Source organism: Rutilus rutilus, assembly GCF_951802725.1.
Source record: "Rutilus rutilus genome assembly, chromosome: 23".
In the NCBI taxonomy this organism is placed as follows: domain Eukaryota; kingdom Metazoa; phylum Chordata; class Actinopteri; order Cypriniformes; family Leuciscidae; genus Rutilus; species Rutilus rutilus.
In genome coordinates this window covers 24,062,269-24,083,116 of record NC_140233.1, presented here as the reverse complement: position 1 = coordinate 24,083,116, position 20,848 = coordinate 24,062,269, and the positions used below count along the sequence as shown (strand labels likewise).

The 20,848-nt window shown below is 38.0% G+C and overlaps 1 protein-coding gene across 9 annotated transcripts in view; it reads right to left on the bottom strand.

Moving 5' to 3' along the window:
• The window catches only part of ano3 (anoctamin 3), a 123,379-nt gene extending 103,341 nt beyond the window's left edge, over positions 1-20,038 (bottom strand). For all 9 annotated transcript variants that reach the window (XM_084397046.1, XM_084397048.1, XM_084397052.1 and 6 more), the window contains exon 1: positions 19,815-20,038. In XM_084397046.1, coding sequence (XP_084253172.1) covers positions 19,815-19,911 — 97 coding nt within the window. In that variant the 5' untranslated portion in view covers positions 19,912-20,038. The remainder of the gene's footprint in view (positions 1-19,814) is intronic.
• Positions 20,039-20,848: the final 810 nt, after the last annotated feature.

Here is a 20,848-nt window from a genome sequence, read left to right as displayed (position 1 = left end):
TCCCCACAGGCAGAGGAAATATGACATACCATTTTCTAAACGCAGACTAATGGGTCCTCCTTCTAGAAGGAGATCTTCGCTTTATCTCGGTTTGGAGATTTCTGTGCAGGAGAAGAGCAGATGGTGTTATGGGCGCCAGTGTGCTACAATGAGAATATTTGACACTCATTTAGACATTAGTACTCTTTCCATGATTGTCTTATTCTTAATGTTAAAGCATAGATCATTTCCTGATATTGAACCTGAGAGAATAAATATTTGGCAGGTATTTTAAAGTCGGCATGAAGTGGCATTCATAACCCTTGTATAAAAAAAAAGAAAAAAAAAAAGTGTGTTTAATTGTATTGAATGTTGACATTCTTAAACATTCTTAAGCACATGTAAAGTATGTGATTATTATTTTAACTGTATTGTGTTATTCAATATTACATTTGAAGGTAATACATTTTAAGTATAAATTGCAACTTTATCTTAAATTTGTAATTAGAAATATATTTAAATACAAGATATGAAAGATTTAACAGAAATAACAAAGTGAATTTTAGTTAGCATAAAGGCTATCCTATCAGTAAATTTGCAGTGCATTTCAAAGACGTTAATTATGAAATCATTAATGTCCAAGTGCACTTAATTATATTCTTTTAACTATATTGTTTTTCATAATAAGAAATCTTTTTGAATGTATGCGAAAGTGTAATAATTTCTAAAAAAGTAACTGATTTTACTTTCATAATGTATATTACCTTACATAAGGGAAATGCAGGATGTGGCTTGTTGTCATTGATTTTATTGATGATCTAGAATCTATTGCATGGATGCGACTAAAAGTGTCCGTCACCCAGAAAGGAAAGTTGTTTGACAAGTTATTACAATTGAATGAAAGACTACAAATAGATTTCTTAGATAACATGCACAAATAAATAAAAAAAAGATTTCAATTTTGGCATAAAACTGAGATGGACATCCTACACGTCTGCTCATGCTGTTGATGGAGCAGGTGGTTCTCGTGAACTCATTGTGTAGGTTTATATAAATATATAAAAGCTTATTGTGATTTTAATCTTGCTCTGTCTGAGCTACAGTATAGCTAAGAGTGGTTTGTCGGGAAAAGAAACGTTAATCCTATACGGGTACGCTTTATGGAGGTGTATGAGGGTTGAAGGGAAGAATTAAATTGAAAAGAAGCGTGAAACAACAACTTCAGTGTGCAACTATACCAAAACATTACAGAAAAGCAGCAATGTAGAGGATAGGAGAAAGAGAAATAGAGTGTAATGCATGTATTGGTTGGATTCAGTCGAGTCTTATCAAGTCTTATCAAGAAAAATCTCCAGCACTAATTTAAAATGTAAGAAATGGTCCCATAGAAAACAAACACTATTTGTGCAGTGCCATGTCTGCTGTGCCAGGGCCGAAAACTCTACAATCCTGGATTTAGCCAGGGAGGCAAAGCCAATAGGACTCTGTGATTGAGTGAGATTATCTCGGTGTGTGTGTGTGTGTGTGTGCGCATCTGCTGTTTGTACACGTGTCCAACCAGGACAGTCCGACCCTCAACCTCAAACCTGCATTTTACTAAAATAATAAAGATAGAGAGGTTCTCTAAACAGATCGAGATTCTTGTTTCATGTAATCCCAGTGCAGCTGTGCGCTGCTCTCATATCGATTCAGATCCAAAAGGACACTTATCCATTTTTATACAACACAATGTAAACAAAAGTAAATGATACAGTGTATTCCTGCAGATATGTATATCTTTATATACAGTCGTGGTCAAAATTGATGGCACCCCTGATAAATATGACAAAAAATGGCTGTAAAAAATAAATCTGCATTGTTTATCCTTTTGATCTTTCATTAAAAAAATTCACAAAAATCTAACCTTTCATTGAAGTAAAAGAATTGAAATTGGGGGGTAAATCACATTATGAAATAAATGTTTTTCTCCAAAACACGCTGGCCATAATTGCTGGCACCCCTATAATTTTTTATGAGAAAAATATCTCTGAAGTATATTCCCATTAATATTTACCTTTTTTAGCACACCAGGGGGACTAGGAACATGAAATTGTCCAGCTATGACTTCTTGTTTCACAGGAGTTTAAATATGAGGAAACACAAATGCCAAATTCCCTTAATCATCCGTTACAATGAGTAAAACCAAAGAATATAGTTCTGATGTGCAGCAAAAGATTGTTGAGCTTCACAAAATAGAAAGTGGCTGTAAGAAAATATCTAAAGAATTGAAAATCCCCATTTTGACCATCAGGGCAATAATTAAGAAGTTATAATCAACTCAAGATGTTACGAATCTGCCAGGAAGAGGACGTGTGTCTATATTGTCTTAATGGATAGTGAGGAGGAGAGTTTGAGTGGCCAAAGACTCTCCAAGGATCACAGATGGAGAATTGCAGAGATTACTTGAGTCTTGGGGTCAGAAAGCCTAAAAAAAAAATATCAAACAACCCCTACATCCCCACATGTTGTTTGGGAGGGTTTTAAGAAAAATCCTGCTCGCTCCTCCAAGAACAAACTCCAGCATATTCAGTGGTCAGACACGACTGGATCTTCAAAAGGGACCGGATTCTATGGTCAGATGAAACAAAAATAGGGCTTTTTTGGCAGCAAACCCAGCAGATGTGTTTGGTGCAAACAGGGATGAAGAGTACCCCATGCCTACGGTTAAATATACTGCTGGATCTTATATGTTGTGGGCCTATTTATTTGCTGGAGGTCCTGGACATCTTGTTCAGATACATGGTATCATGGATTCTAGCAAATACCAACAGATAAAAAATCTAAACCTGACAGGCTCTGCTAGAAATCTTATAATGGGCCGTGGTTGGATCTTCCATCAGGACAACGATCCAAAACAAACATCAAAATCAACACAAAAATGTGTAACTGAGCACAAAATGAAGCTTCTGCCATGACCGTCCCAGTTCCCTGACCTGATGAGTGGAGTGAACTGAAGAGAAGAAGCGCCAACATGGATCTGGGAATCTGAAGGATCTGGAGAGATTCTGCATGGAGGAACGGTCTCTGATCTCTTGTCAGGTGTTCTCCAAACTCATCAGGCATTATAGAAGAAAAACTCAGATCTGTTATCTTGGCAAAAGGAGGTTGCAAAAAGTATTTAATAACAGGGTGCCAACAATTATGGCCAGCGTGTTTTGGAGAAAAACATTTATTTTATAATGTGATTTACCCCGCACTTTCAATTCTTTTATTTCAATGAAAGGTTAGATTTTTGTGAATTTTTTGAATGAAAGATCAAAAGGATAAACAATGCAGATTTATTTTTTACAGCCATTTTTTATCATATTTATCAGGGGTGCCATCAATTTTGACCACCACTGTAGATGATATGATAATGACAATAACTAAATTAAGGACTAAAATGCTTTTTTTTTATTAGGCTTAAAGTGTCACACACCATTTCAATTTAGCTTCTAACCAGGCAAATCATGACACTAGATAATAGTAATGTATATTAAAATCTCAAAATGACTAACAGTTTAACTTAATTTGCCAAAATGTGCAAATACCTCAGTGAATACTGCTTGCAATACTAAACACTACAAGTTATTTTATTTTTAGAGTTATTTTAAATCATCATAATAGTTCACAATATTACTGGTTTTATTGTTTTTTGATCTAATAAATAATGCAGTCTTTGTGAGCATGACGCTTAAAAAAAAAACTTAAAAAACACTGACATTTAAAAACACTGGTATTTAAATCAGAACATATTAAAGGAAATACAACACGTACTACTATTATATATTAAAACTGCAAAATGTAAACACTATTATTATTGGTTTATTACATTACATTAATGACAATATGGTTTAAGTAAAAAGTATTAAAGCACAATGCAATCTAACTGACCACGTTATTGACAGGCTTCATGAAATACACACAGATGTCATGTTAGGACAGCTATTGAGTAAATTGAACAAATGCAGCTGGATTAGTGTTGATATAATGCATGTATAGAGCCAGAGTTAAGATCCAGAACATCACCACGATTAAGGGGATTTTTATTTCATTCTACTGTAACCAAATAATAAAATGCACTGCTGTCTGAAGAGCAGCTGAAAGCTACAGAATAAAATAAGCGTTTAGGAAAAAGCAAAAAGAGCTTTCCTTGCTTGAGGAGAACGAGAGAAAGAAAAGATTGAAGTAAATGAGGTCAGTGGGTTTGCCCGTCTTCCCCATCTAAAAAGCTTGCATAATTCATCACTGGTTCCCAACAGCTCTCAGCTCGCAGGAGTTTTACATGGCCCTGCCCCACTAACTGATGCTTTTTATAGAGCAGAGGCAGAGTGGGTTGGGTAACTCTACACCCCTCTCGGAGACAGTCTTTACGGGATGTTCAGGGACTGACGATCAGAAGGGGCTGAATTTAGAGACGCACATTAGAGTTCGTAGCTTGATTGAGTTTTTTATTTATTTTTATGCATGTGATTTACAGCAGCTAGACTGATTCTATGATATTGTTATTCAGCCTAAATCAATTACAATTGAATTAAATAACTTTAATTTCCATCAGTCTGGACTGTAACTTTGAAGTAAAGACAATTCCCAAGCTTAAAATATGAAAGGAGGCGTGAGCAAATCTATATCATGATAATGGTAAATTAGCAGAGCCCCGCTGTGTTCAATTGCCAAAACATGATCTTTCCTGTAACGTTATATTAGTATTAGTAAGATTGCATTTGATTGTTTCTATCATCTCCAGAACTGAAATCCCTGTTTGTCAATCACACTAGGCCTTAACCGAATGAGTTAGTGCGCAGTTAGTAGCAGATGGCATGTTTCCAGAGCTTAACTGAATTTACCACAGAATTGCACGAGCCAGTCAATGACGTGCTGAAACATAAAGACAGAAGATTACAGATTCACTCACTGTCCTCTATTCCTGTCCAGCCCGGTCAAACAATGTCATCTCCTGTGCATAGGCCTAAACGTTCAAATTGCAATACGCTTGTTTATTCTCTTTCCATTATAAGGAAAATCTTGCTAAATCCCAGACAAGGTCAATAATGAACATATTATTTTCACCTGGAATAACCATTTCAAATGCTGTCACTTGTTGTCAGATGTTACTGTCAGCGAGGAGGAGTGAAGAAAAGATGGAAATAAAAGTGCTGGATCTATTGGTAAGCAGTTTTTAACGAAGACAAAACTTAAAATGACTCTTCTCAGGAACTCAGGGATCTGATGAACCTGAACCAAACACAGGGCCATAAACACACAGGGACACACTATAGGCGGAGGGTGAACCAACTCCAGGGTCAGGCTGAGGAGATGCGCTTCCTCTTTAAAAACACATTTAAATACAATGTCACGAAATAGTTTGAAGTTACGTATCGCCTAGCAACAAACTACACATCCCAGCATAAACGCTCCTGATAAATTATTTGTTATTAAAGCAGATACATTTACAAACCACTATAATTTGAACAGAAAAGCAAGCATACTGTATGCGTGATTTGGCATGGCAGCCAAATCGAATAATAAATAACCACTGTCTTACCTAACTATAATAATCAATGAAGCTGACTGCACTGTGAATCTCTTTAGCCTACATAATGTCTACACTTTCTTTGTTATACTTGGCACTGGACAAAAACTCAGGCGTTTTGCAATGTGAGCAGATTCTAAAACACATCTGAATGGCCATTGCGTTCATGTAATCAGATATGTTTTTGATTGTCTGCATTTGCACAACACTGCAAAAACACATTGTAAATAGAAACCTTTGACGCTCTAAAGATCGTAAAAACACCAAATCTGTTTCTTCAGTAGGCCTATGTTATTATTACGGAGAAATCTGATCCTAGACCAGCGGTTATGGGCAGCTTTTACCTCTAAAAGCAAACAGAGGCAGCAGCAGGCAGTGGTTTGAGTGAGAATATTCCAGGATAGTCTCAAGTCCGTGGCCAGGGGAAGGTAAGCCTTGCCTAGCCTTACATACCTATGGACACACTAGTGTAACACATGAGGGCCAATCAAAAACCATGGCAACTGATGAACAAAGACAAAGGAAACTGACCTGGGAACAGTATAAAACTAACAAGACAACAACCCAAACCCAGAACAGACGTAACAGAACAAACATTATTTTTGCCGTAAAAGTTTACACATTGTTTTTTATCACAAACAAATACGTGTTAAACTAGGTCAGTTATTAATCCCCCATATATAACTTTGATTCATCATGTGGCTTTCTCTTTATCACCTGTGATTTTAAGGTGGTTTAACAGTATATTATAATGTAAAAAACTGATTTTAGTAATTTGCTATTTTAACATTATGTCGGGTAATGAAATATAGGCTATGTGTTTAATTCAAGGTAAATCTGTAACACTTAAAATGTTCCTATCATAAAGTTCTGGCAACCTCAATTTAAACTTTTTTTTACAATGTAATATACATATATTCACTGTAGAAATTTCAATGGTTTCTCCATAATTTTTCCATTTTAAATATTTACATACATTTTTAAGCCAGTTTCCTGTTTTCCATATCCATGGAAACTAATTAGGGTATGTATGTATGTATATATGTATGTATGTGTATGTATGAATTAAATTTTCATACCTGCCAGTTGAACACATTTTTAATTTGACAATCACAGATCACTGGTTCTTGTTTTAAATAATCAATGTATTGGTCTGTCTGGTGTCCGTGATCCACGGCCGTACTCATCCCCATCTGTGCGTTACGTAACATGACAGGTGGCAAGTCTGTGGTTCATGGGATGTTGTGCGATACACACACACCCTTGCTATGACACAGAAAAACACAAATTCACAGCTCCCCTGTGGAGGAAGCCATCTCTCCCTGAAAGTGGGCCCTCTCTTTTTTTAGCGACCTAGTATACCTAGCTATAGTTTAAAAGCTCACCTGTCCTGTTAGTTAGATCTTGCATATAGTTTCATAGTTTGAGAGTGTATACAATTATGAGAACCAGAACTGATACAAAGCACAAAGATGTTGATGCCATCAGCCTCCTACTAACTCGCGTTTGCTGGAGAGTTGCCCATGTCGCAGGAAGTGCTTGTCTGGCCAATCTGTTTGTGCTACACTGCAAAAGATCAGAACCACCACCGCACAGCCAGAAACCCATGTTAACTTCAAATTTATGGACAAAAATCAGTTTGTTCACTTATCCTGCTTATCTAAGTAGCCATATGGTGTGGTTTCTGTAAAGGCCCACTGACGTGCCTTGAAACGTGCAGCATTATTCAGTGTGTTGATGTAATTTCCACTGAAAAAGGAAAACAGGGCGGGACATATCGAACAGCTCCTCCCATTTAAAAAAAAAAATAGCCAATAGCATTTTGTTTATATCACAGACAGCTTGGCCAGAGCCATTGAGCGCAGTAAAGCCAGTTTCCTCCTAATCTCTAACTATTTCTCCTCATAATCTCCTCCATTTCTATTTAAAATATAGAATTCTGTGCAGAATTCAAATGTTTCCTACTGTATATGTTTTGTGGTCTGCGTCGACTCGATCATGAGTTGAGTTGAACTTTATTGTCCATTCTGTTTGTCACAGAGCAGAAATTTGTCTTTGACACTGGTGACAGATACATTCACATTATTTTTTTTAAAAACACAACACACATTAACAACACAAACACAGAATTAACTAAATTATAGTTTCCATCATAAAAAAATGAATTTTGTCATTGTTTTGGAGCACACAGTTAGGCTAACCTATTCATACTAAAAGCCAAAATACTTCCATTTTGACTGCATGGGGGCTTTAAGAGTGAGGTCATTATTATGGCTTCCAGTCTTTGTTTCCAAGAAGGACTCTGATGGCTTGTTGCGCGTATGTGAAAGTGAGGCGTATAAAGTTTCACCGCCGCCGAGGCATACATCAGTTTATTGCTTTCTGTTATTGTGCTGGTTGGAATTGATTTTGATGTTCCACTGAGTCTTCAATGGCTTGAAGATGTCAGCAGCACAGTAGCTATTATACTGCTCATGGCAGCAGCTGAGAAATGGTGGTTATTTGGCACTGGCTGGTCTTCGATCTTTATTCTTGTCATATTCCTCATGTGTCTGCCACATGTGGTTCCTCTTGAATGAAAGGGTGCTGGTCTAGTTCTGGCTGTGATAGTTGTTTGTCTGTTTGGTTGTCAGATCTCTTCTGTTCAAGTTTCAATAGTCCAGCTTTCATTAGATTGTGCTTAAAGGGTTAGTTCACCCAAAAATGAAAATTCTGTCAGTAATTACTCACCCTCATGTTGTTCCAACCATGTAAGTCTTTCGTTCATCTTCGGATCACAAATTAAGATATTTTTGATGAAATCTGACAGTTGTCTCACTCCTTCATAGGCTTTCAGAGGGACCGAAACTCGCCGGCCCAGAATAGTTATTAAAAACATCGTTAAAATAGTCCAAGTGACTACAGTGGCTATACATTAAGTTTATCATGCGATGACAATACTTTTTTGTGCGGAAAAACAACAAAAATAACGACTTTATCCAACTATTAGTGTTCTTCAATGTGGGCCTCTGACGAGAGTTCACGGGAGCGCCAGGACGCATGCGCGAGAACTGAGATTACGGCGTTCTTCTTCTACTACTACTTGTTACTGGCTGCTCACTCCTTGGGAGTATTACCGCCATCTACTGTACACGATGACGTCCCGACATTGCCGGAAGCGCAAAACGATCTGTTTATAAGCAGAGGAAGACGTGCGCTGTATGTAAGCTATTGAATTCGACACTTATTGTGATTTAGGTCTCGATGATGTCGGGACGTCATCTTGTACAGTAGATGGCGGTAATACTCCCAAGGAGTGAGCAGCCAGTAACAAGTAAGTAAGTTAGTAGTAGAAGAAGAACGCCGTAATCTCAGTTCTCGCGCATGCGTCCTGGCGCTCCCGTGAACTCTCGTCAGATGGTTTCAACTGCGATAACTAATGTGCTCATCCAGAGACAGAGACTGATGTTTTTTCCATAAAACCTTTCCAATTATGAATTATAATAAGGCTTGGTTCATTGGTCTGTTAGATCGGATTGCTTTCTCACCACAAGTGAACCGACCCAGAGATTGATTTCAATCAGGCTGAGACCAGCTTGTTCAGGCGATCTCCAGCCGATTGTTTTGGTGTGGATCCGAGCACAATTGCTGTTTTCATATATGACTAAATGAATAAACTAAATGTGCCAGGTTCCGAAACAAATGCTCTAAACAAGCCAGGTGTGAGAGCGCCTGCAATATCTGAAAGATATCCAACAGTCCAAAAATAGATTTGTTCAAGCGTCAGCAGCTGGTATCGCACATCTATAGTATATTTACAGTATTCTTTGGATTTATCCGCCCCTAAACGTCATGTAAAAATGTCATGTGTCAGTCAAATAGTTCCTGTCAAAATGTGAGGTTCAGAGAATAAGCTGCCATGTGAACCAGACACTTGTTCTAGTCAATGTTCTGGCTACACAACATCTGACTTGTTGACTCAATGCTGTTTGACTGAGAAGCAGCAATCTAACTAAAATTAGACATATTGTTTTGTTCTTTTTGTAAACCTAAAATCTGTGTTAATGTCTAATTTTAGGTAGATTATTACAGCTAAAGTTATCCAGCAATGAGTAGTGGGTGGTTTCCCCCTTTTCTGGTTTAGTTAAGGACATTAAATTCCTTGTGTGTCCATATGTTTAAAACCAATAATAGTTAATAAAGTAGCACAAAGTTCATTCTGAGCTATATTAGCTCCAGAAAACTATGTGATGTAAACTAAGTTTTAACATATATATATATATATATATATATATATATATTTATTCATTCATTCATTTTTTTTTATTTTTTTTTTATAAAAGGTTAAAGTCAACATTAATCCGGACACATCTGAAAATTGTGTTTTTGTTTCACACTACTCTTGGTCCACATTATAATTTTCAAGTGTTTTCCAAAAGTTGCTTGTCCACACACTTAAATAATGCTTAAATAATCTTACTGTGTATGCATAAAACGTTATAAAAGCTCACTGAAATGATACAGAGAGATCAGACATAATAAAGTTGCCATTTTTCTAGCACAATCATTTTATTATTATTTAAACGTTGCGTACGCACAAAAGAAGGCGTAGGCCGCTCTCTACGCAATAATTGGTATTTATAAAAAGCAAACTTGACGGGAAAATGTGCGGCCCTTCACGTAAACTCTGACCCAGGCGTACGCACAAAAACGGGTGAAATGAGAAATGGCGACACCGTCGGCAGTGGAGACCTTCTTGGATGGCAAGCCTTTGCTCCATGGGGAATGCCAATGTAATAAGTGTACTGGTGTGTGAAACTGTAGACCGTTGTGTAAAAGAAATGGCAATACTGCCTCTCATAAATAACATGAAGACTTCACAAAGCAAGTCTTACAATTAACAGCCTACACGAACACCCGTTTGATCGATCTGCAGTGTAAAACAAACAAAATCAAACGAAGATTACAACAGAAATGCAAATGAACACATATATAAAACATGTTCTGCAATAATATTGGCATGTTATGCAATTCATCCTCATAACACATCTGTAGCTTGTCAGATGCAATCAAATAGATGGTAATAAAATGCCATCACAATGCGTAATGACGCACAATGGCTGATCTTGTGCTCTTAGAAGATGTGGAAAATGGAAGGATTCGGAGTGAACGCATCTTCAGACAGCAATGAATATTAACTTGTGGGCGTTTCACAGACTATTTATGGGCAACTATGGGCGTGACATGAAGCCGCAAAAGCTGCGCTACATTTAGAATTGATCGTGATTTATTAAGGGAAAACTGCGTAGGATAAGCGTGCGCATGGTTTTATAAATCCGAATATTTCGTCACTTCTGACGCAAATCCTACGCAAAGTTTTATAAATAAGGCCCCAGGTCACAAAATTACCATTGACTTTATGTTGGAACATCGCATGCAATGCAACTGACCTCATTTTTTGATCCAGGATCATGTTTGACAGCAATTGTGAGTACATTTTCTCTCAGGAATGTAATATGAAGATTGCACAAAATAACATGTTTCTTTAAAAACACTGTAAAAGTGTATACAGCCACAACAAAGCTAGTACAACATGGGTTGATTGTTTTAGGTTGAATGGATCACATGACTGCCTAACCTGACTAAACATGTACCATCATTTTCAAATGTATCCCCTGGGATTCGTTTCCAAACAGTTTTCACTGATTTTCTTAAACGTATCTCTTGCTTTTAAATGGCTAAGAAATCAAATAATGAAAATTGTATGGTGTGTTTATGTACTACAAACACTTGTGCATTAAGTCATCATGGATTTTATATAATGTAAAAAATAATAATACAGAATTAGGCAGCAAAATAGGCTATATTTTATTCATATATTTTTATTTTAGTTTCTATATAAGCAATAGCCAACGCTATCTCACGACCAATTTGTACGAATTCATACGATTTGTCTAAACCCAGTGGTGGGTAAGTTTAGGGGCGGGGTCAGGGTTAGGTCATTCATACAAATTGGGCAACTCGTAAAATATGTACGATTTAGCAGAGTGAGGTCGTATGAATTGCCGTGAGATCGGGCTGGCAATATCAAACTCGTAGCAGTGCGATGGCTGTATATCAGCACACCTGTGATTCGGCCTAGGCAATCGTTGAGGCGCTTCATTGAAGATTATTGTATTATGAGAGAGAGATCGACTATACAACTGTATTACCAGCATCTGCAGTAAATTTCCATTTATGTTTGTTTCGTAAGGACCATGTTCCACCACACACCCCACAGCCGTCTGTCACACTTCCTACAATTATTATTAGCTGAGAATTCATCTCATGCTTTCACCATTAAATGCTAAACTGCAGATTTTCCATTAATTATGGAATTGTATGAGGAGAGCATTAATTAGTGTAATATCCATTATCAACACTCAAATGAATGATTTGCATTTGAATCAAAATGGCATATTTCTGCAAAGATGCGATAAGATATGCCAGTGAAGGAGTCTGTGGCCAAACATGCTTTGATGTGGACATACTGTCACTGAATATAAAATCCACTCTTCTGGTACAGGAATAAACATCAAAGAGTCTCTTTCTCTCCATTGCCATCACATCTCCTTCACAGACTGGGATGTTTCGTTCTCTTGCCGCAACTGTCTTCCTTTGTAATGTCCACACATCACTCGTTTGGGCAAAATCTTTCATTTAACTGCACAGATGTGTCAAAATAAAAAAATGTTAGAGAAAGCCCCCAAAACAAACAAGAACTCAACAAGAAAGTGAGAGAGAAAGGAAAAGGTAGAATGCCAGTTTCCTGCTGTATATTTATTTTGTCATTCAGCACTTAGAGACAGACGAGGTTCTAGGGTCAGTGGATACTTGGGGCTTTACTCAGACTTCTGCGAGCTTCAGGGGCCATTCTTTAATGCAGAACTGCAATCCTTGCTGACAGCAAAAACTGTTCAAACCAGCCAAAACAGGTTTGCTGGTATCTCAGCTTGGTCAGTCTGGGAGACCAGCTTAAAGGGATACTCCACTTTTTTCGGAAATATGCTCATTTTACAACTCCCCCAGAGTTAAACAGATGAGTTTTACCGTTTTAGAATCCATTCAGCCGAACTCCGGGTCTGACGGTACCACTTTTAGCATAGCTTAGCACAGATCATTGATTCTGATGAGTCCAGTAGCATTTCTTTCAAAATGACCAAAGAGTTTCAATATTTTTCCTATTTAAAACTTGACTCTTCTGTAGTTAAACCGTGTACTAAGATCGACGGAAAATGAAAAGTTGCGATTTTCTAAGCCTATATGGCTAGGAACTACTCTCATTCCGGCGTAATAATCAAGGAACTGTGCGGCTGTACCATGGGTGCAGCAGGGCGTAGTGATATGACGCAGCGCCTGAAAATAGGTCTAATAGGTTAGACAAACTTAGTCCCGGTCACGTTGGAAGAAGTTACCGAGCTGGGGACTATTTTCAGGCGCTGCGTCATATCATTACGCCTGCTGCACCCATGGTACAGCCGCACAGTTCCTTGATTATTACGCCGGAATGAGAGTATAGTTCCTAGCCATATAGGCTTAGAAAATCGCAACTTTTCATTTTCCGTCGATCTTAGTACACGGTTTAACTACAGAAGAGTCAAGTTTTAAATAGGAAAAATATTGAAACTCTTTGGTCATTTTGAAAGAAATGCTACTGGACTAATCAGAATCAATGATCTGTGCTAAGCTATGCTAAAAGTGGTACCGTCAGACCCGGAGTTCGGCTGAATGGATTCTAAAACGGTAAAACTCATCTGTTTAACTCTGGGGGAGTTGTAAAATGAGCTTATTTCCGAAAAAAGTGGAGTATCCCTTTAAGACCTATTTAGCCCCTTTCACACAGAGATTCCGGAAAATACACGGATAAAGTGACCCGGGATTTGACCCGGGTTCGTTTGATTTTGGTTCATTCACACTGCCAGTGATTTTCCGCAATCAGAGAGTGCGTTCACACACAACCTGTAAAAATCCCGTAAAGACACGTGACATCGATGTGACTTGTAATGTCTCAGCACCGTCTTAAGTTTGCTTATGAGCTTGTGCATTTTTTTCTTTGATTCGATCATAAACTTGCGCATTACGTACCGCTTCACAGCTGGTGACCGATCCCGGCTTCAGCGTCATCACTACGACACGGCATTATTACGGCTTTTGTTCACACAGCGCGCGTTCCGGGACTGAACACGGCAATGTTACTAGGTCCCCAACCCGGCATCGATCCCGGCATCAATCCCGGGTCGTGTTTGCGTTCACACAGAAGGCACTCTGGCAATTTGCCGGCAATTTCCCGGGTACAAAGCGCTGTGTGAAAGGGGCTTTTGTTGTTGTTTGTCCAAAAACTGAATTTGTCATTTACCATTAACTCTTTCCCCGCCAGTATTTTTTTGTTTTTAAGTTGCCAGCCACTGCCAGCATTTTTTATAATTTTCACAAAAGTTTCATTGCCCCCAGAATATTTTGTTGTATGAATATCTGAACAGTGAATATCTGATAGTTCAGTTCGATGTAACGATGAGTTTGCCCTATGCAGATAATTCAGTGAGATTTGACTGTGTTGCCGCTATAGACCTTATGCACCAGAGAAACGAGGGCACCGCCATCTTAACAATATTGTCTTTTAGCTTCCGTTTTTGCGGGCGCTCTGTATATTTCTATGGGGCTGCTGTCCAGGAGTAATTAGCTTTTGAAGTGGATTGACTTAATGTAAAGTTAACGAAAGTTATCATGAGGGCTGTAATGTTTAAAGCAGATGACTTAACAAATGTCAGTCAACTGGGAAGATTTTAAAACGAGCCGTTCATTAATAAACACGCAAAATCGCTGTGAAAATACAGACTGGAAGTCAAAAGACAACGAGCGCAGCGCTGAAAAGGGGCGGGGCTACATAAGGTCTATATGTCCTGAAATTGCATATGAATAAAGCTGAAATACAGTGCATTTTTTCCTTTATGTCAACAGGTCAACTTCTGAACTGGAGTCATTTCACAAACACATACTTAAACCAAGCGCTTCTGATTCTGCCCTCACTGTACTGTAAAGTTTTCTCATCGGTGAATGACATATGATGTTATCAAATAACGTCGTCTCTGGGTTGAATTGTATGCTTTCAATGCTAGCAGGCTAAAGTTAGCATTTCCCAGATCACCTCTTGCACCTTTAACAAAGTTCAGGAGGAACACGTTCAAATGATCTACCCAATCAGCACACGAGGAGGCCTATATCAAGCGTAGGGTCAGTTCTGGCAAGTCACGTTAGTCAAAACGGGGAACAAAATAGTGAAGTAGTCCTGATGCCATGTTTGTTATTTACCAGTGGCGGCTGGTGGGTTTTAAAATAGAGGAGGCACACAATGTTTTAGCGGTCGGATCCCCTCCCAAGGATTTTTTTAAATGCTTTAAAATGGCTTTTTTGGTCACTTTTAGACAGAAAATGTACAGAAAACCACACATATACAGCAAGACAACATAAATATAATTTCACTCACCTAGCCTATCACTTGAAGCAAAAATCCACCCTTCTGTCCTTTAAATGTCCGTTTTAAAAGAGCACGTTTGGCCGTTTAGTGAAGCTGACTGCTGTAGCCTATATATTAGCTTACCTTATATGTGTGGGGTCTTTCATTTTTAATTTAGCTGTTGTTCAAATGGTAGTTTGATAAATTTGTTTGCGATCAAATATTCAATATCTCTACTCTCCATATAGTTAGTACATCAGCGGTAGCAGTTCAGCCACTTTTCTTAACACTCCTAATCGCTGAAGCTTAACACTCAATGGTGATTGGGTTTTTTTTTCTTTTTTTTTTACCAACGGAGGCATAAGTCTCTGGCTATGGATTTGCCTCCCTCTCCTTTTCTCTATCCCCTCAGACTCGCGGTTCGCAGATTCGGTGGTTACACTTACAGAGGTGAAATTACAAACAATATTCTGAGACATGAAATGAATAACTGGGAATGTTATTAACATCAAATCATCCTTCTCTCATTTTCACCTCAAAATTGTTGCCTCTTTTGCCTCCCCTTATGAGCCGCCACTGTTATTTACAGCAATAATCAGACATTAATTCAATCTTGAACAAATAAATTAGAAGAAGTTATTATTACTCCAGCCCTTAATGACATCAACAACAACAGTTCCAAGTTGTTTAACCAACACGGTTTGAATATCGTGACTAGCTAGTTAATTTATCCAACGATGCAGTCATGTCGTTGAATGGGAAACACACCCCAGATCAATCAATTTGCACAGTGTTACACAGTGTCATTTGTGATCCTATGTCAAAAATCGGATTTCTGTAGTAAAACTTGAAGTGTGAGTGTGTAGCCTGGTCCATTTATGGTCCTAATAAACTCTTATGGTATCCATATTATCACTCTACACTCTTATAATATTCGTATAAGTCTGTAAAGTGATCGTAAAGGTCGTTGGTGCGGCGCCCTACAAAAGGCCAGCCATAAGCTGGGACCACAATCACCCTCAGGATGCTCATTCCTACCCCTGCACTGCACATGTTCACTGTTGCACTATTCTGACACCAGTTTAGTTTTGTGGAGACCTTCTTGGATGGCAAGCCTTTGCTCCATGGGGAATGCCAATGTAATAAGTGTACTGGTTAATGTAATTAAATTAAAAGACTGTAATTAAAAGAAATTGCACATGGATGTGTTTTTCTCGAATACCTGAAGAAAGAGCTGTCAATAGCTTTACCTCTGTCCTGGCATGCTGCACGAGTCCCAAATAATTAACTGTGAGTCATTAAAAAGCTTTAATGCTTGCGATAATCTGTATATATTCGCTCTTAGATTGATAGCTAATGACCGTGACAGAGTCACGTCTAGCTAGTTCGGATGTGAAGTGGCTCTATAAATACATGCCACTGTCATTATGTTTCAAGGGGAAATGTGTTATTACAGTGGCACAGAAGGAAATTGCTTAAAATAATGAGAGAAATTTTTCTTTTCTGCATTTATTGGCCTTGCTTTAAACTCGTGACATTGGTTGAGCCAATTTTGCTGTATTGGGATGTACAAGAAATGCCGTCACACTGTAGCCAATCATTCAGAGATAAAATGAGGAAGCGCTGGTAAAGAAGATGCGGTGTGGAACTGACCCCCCTCTATAGTCCTGCCCGTCTCAGTTACTATTATAGCCCTATAAAGCTTTCCAGCACATTTTTGCCGTCAGCAAACCTGTAAAAAATTAATCAGGATGAGTGAATTACCTCGGGAATTATTGCATAATATCTGGATTAACTGTGATTTTAGATCTAGTAATTATATTAAGTGGTCCAAAAAAAAATCCAGAACGGTAATAATAGTAACTTTTCCATTATTATTTATTTAGATAAATACTTTTCCTGGTAGTATAAAGAAAAAAGTCAATTCTTCAAATGTGTGATATGGTCACATACACTAAATGTTGTACACTTTCCTTCTACTTCCTCTTGTTGTTATTAGTAGTAATATAATTGTTATAATTATTATTATGTTTAATTGTTTATAAATTATACATTTCCATTAAAAGGTGTATATGACCAAAATATTTGAGAAGGTTGAGATATTCATTGTTAATTGTATCGTCCATTGCTAACAGGGTAATGGGACAGAAAAAAAGTAATATTCTGGGTAACACTTTGCAATAAGGTTCATTAGTTAACTACATTAGTTAGCATTAACTAATAATGAACTGCACTTATACAGCATTTATTATTAATCTTTGTTAATGTTAATTTCAACATTTATTAAAATCCTGTCCTGTTAATGCAATATGAACTAATGTGAACTAACATGCACAAACGATGAACAGCTGTATTTTTATTAACAAAGATGAACAAATACAGTAACAAATGTATTGCTCATGTTTAGTTCATGTTAGTTAAAGGGGTGGTTGATTATGATTTCACTTTTCTAACTTTAGCAAGTGTGTAATGTTGCTGTTTGAGCACAAACAACATCTGCAAAGTTACAACGCTCAAAGTTCAAAGCAAAGGAAGAGATTTGCTTTTAAAGAAATTGCTTTTTAAAGCAGAACTTGGTAACTTTTTTAACTTAATAAAACTGTCTAGAAATCATTTGGATGGTTAAACAACCTGTTCTGGTGATATTGGTGACTTTCCCCGCTCCCCCCAGCGTTCCCAGGCGGAAAACCAACCTTGCAACTTGGGCACTACCGTCCCGGCAAGATAGAAATTGGAAGTCTCGTGAGAAGCGAGAACTAGAACGAGAACGAGCGCGAAACACAAATTGCTTTACGGCAATTCGACATAAACACACACGCATGTATGATGTATTACCAGATTACCCACCTCGGTAGACATAGCTCCACACGATACAGTTGGCTTGCTCCGATCATAACAAACGCACATGAGCAGCGGTAGAGAGGGGGAGGAGGCCGCCACAAGTGAGTTTTTTACGACTGTGTTGTGAAATATACGCCCCCCCCCACAGCTGTAGGGGGAGCTCGTGGGGAAAACATGCGACAACAAAAGGGAAAATCAGCGAAGAAGTGACTAGAGTTCGCTAGAGTTACCGAGTTCTCCTTTAAGGACTACAACAAACGGCTGGTAGGGACTACATGAGCTTCCTGACATCACTAACCCTATAATTTACATAAACCCCGCCCCCGGGAACGAGATTTATAGATTATCATGACAGAATATGCTAATCAATGACTAGAAGATAACTACACATAAGCTAAATTCATCAACTAACCATTCACAAATGTTCTGTTGCATTCTACAGTCTCGTCTCCATCATTAAACATTAACACTGACATTTCTAGAGCATGTCTGTGTGAGGTAAAACGACAGGAGCTCTTGAAGCTCCGCCCCCTGTGCTGAGAGCAGCAGCTCATTTGCATTTAAAGGGACACACACAAAAACGGTGCGTTTTTGCTCACCCTCAAAAAGTGACAACTTTAACATGCTATATACAAATATCTGTGGGGTATTTTAAGCTAAACCTTCACATACACACTCTGGGGACAGCAGAGACTTATTTTACACCTTGTGAAAAGGGCATTATACCACCCCTTTAATACATTAGCTAATGTTTACTACTGAACCTTACTGTAAAGTGTTACCATATTCTGGATGGATTTTGGTTCTCTAAGCTAAAATGATGCAGAAAAATTATGCAAAAATAACAATCTGAACAATTTATGCTCAAATACACAGACTACTAGTTACTAAGTGACAATGCAGTTCTGTCTCACAGTCTTTTGACCCTTTCAATCTCTCATTTCAGTCTCTGTAATAACATCTTGTAAGATCAGTCATGAAATGTTTTTGTTTACACTGACCTCATCCTGAGAACTGCAATCATATCTGTTCGTGTTACTGTATCTAATATCTTCTATACAAGAATCAAATGCACTTTATCAAAACAGAGTGCAATGTATGCCTCTAATATCACAACATGCTCTAAAGTTGTTTTCCTTTTCATCCCATGGAGAGCTACTAAAACCTGCAAATTTGGCTCTTTTTTGTCTATCTCACTGTAATCACATCAAATTAGTCAGAATTTTACTGAGAGCAGCAGGTTTTTTTAACGTTTTTTTTTTTTTTGTGATTTAATAGGCAGATGACCACTAAGTGTGTGTGGCAACCCCATTAAACAAGATCAGGGAAAATCAATGGAAAGTGTTTTCTCTTAACCCAGAGTCAAAATGTACCAGTGACTGTGTTTTTTTTTTTTTTTTTTTTTTTTTTTTATTAGTATACTGCTTCATGTTACTGATCACCAAAACTGCAGCTATGAGAACACGAGTGGACCAACATCCATTCAAACGCAAACAAAACTCAAATGCCAAAAATAAATTAGTTACATTAGAGCTTGTTGTTGAACATATGAGTAAGCTATATTATATCAAAACAGAGAGATATCCCTGATCTATTAATGTACTAATAAAATGTATATCCTTACAATTATGGGATCAAACAAGGACAATCAAAATACTATAATATATGACATATTCAATATATACAGTATATGTATATGAAAACTTCTCCAATGCCATAAACATTCAAATCCATGAGATCTTAATGCGAAAAAGCAAAATAATTGTCTCACTCGTGATCGAGCCTATTCTATTCACGATATTATATTGCAGTGGCATCCAGTATATGCGCCAAACACTTAATCGTGAAGTTGATCATATCACGAAAGCATCTCCAAAACGGGACATGAAGTGCAGAAGCCCACAGCCGCACTTTCCCCCAAAACACGTTATCACACACACAAAACCCCGCAAAAACAGCGCTCACACTGACCCTTCTGCTGCTTGAAGGACTGTATGGATCCAGAGTGATGCACCATGGTGATTCCCGATAGAGATCCTCGCGGACAGAAGATGAAGGCAGGATACATGTGAAAGTATGGAGCGATCGCGTAGGTGTCTCTCCTCTGCGCAACCCAACACCTCTAGCCTCGCGCGCCACCATCCGGGGCTGTTGTCATGGTTACGGACTGTAAGAGGATGGATGGATGGACACCCTTCAGCGGCTCGATAGAAGAATGACCCGTGTTCTGGAGGGCGTTCTCACGGGACGTGTTGTTGAGCTGTTTTTAATTGGTCGACACATGCACATGTATGCGTCAGACTGACGGCCGGCTGTTAAGTCGCGTCCTTCTCTTTATTCGACATAGCGTTGCGATTGTAAAGACGCGCTGTCAACTGTGTCAAGTTAAAAACAGTTCAACTTTTAAAAACACATCTCCCATCATGCGTTCTGTTTGTATTAGGAGAAGAGACTGACTCGATTCGTGACGAAACTCAAGGGGGGTCGTGTCAATGACATAACCAGGGAATGCAGAAATTGTCATTTCCAACTATTTGCCCCATGTTGTAAGAGAATTTCGTCCATAAATTAAAATTTGTTTGGGCATAGGTTTCACCAGTGGGTTTTTTTTACGCCAAAATACCACAGTTGCCGCAGTTATGCTGTGAAATCATCATAATTATTATACAGGTGAAACTCGAAAAATTTGAATATCGTGCACAAGTTTGTGTATTTCAGTAATTCAAATTAAAAGGTGAAACTAATATATTTAGTATATAACAATATACATATGCATGATTATACTTTTCAGAGGGCCGACATTTCTGTATTTAAAATCCTTTTTTTATTGATTTCAGGTAATATTCTAATTTTCTGAGATTTTGAATTTGGGGTTTTCATAAGCTGTAAGCCATAATCATCAAAATTATAACTTTGCACGATATTCAAATTTTTCGAGTTCCACCTGTTATATGACCTCTTTCAAGTGTAAGGAGGCGTCCACTCTTGAAGCAGTATTGTGTTAA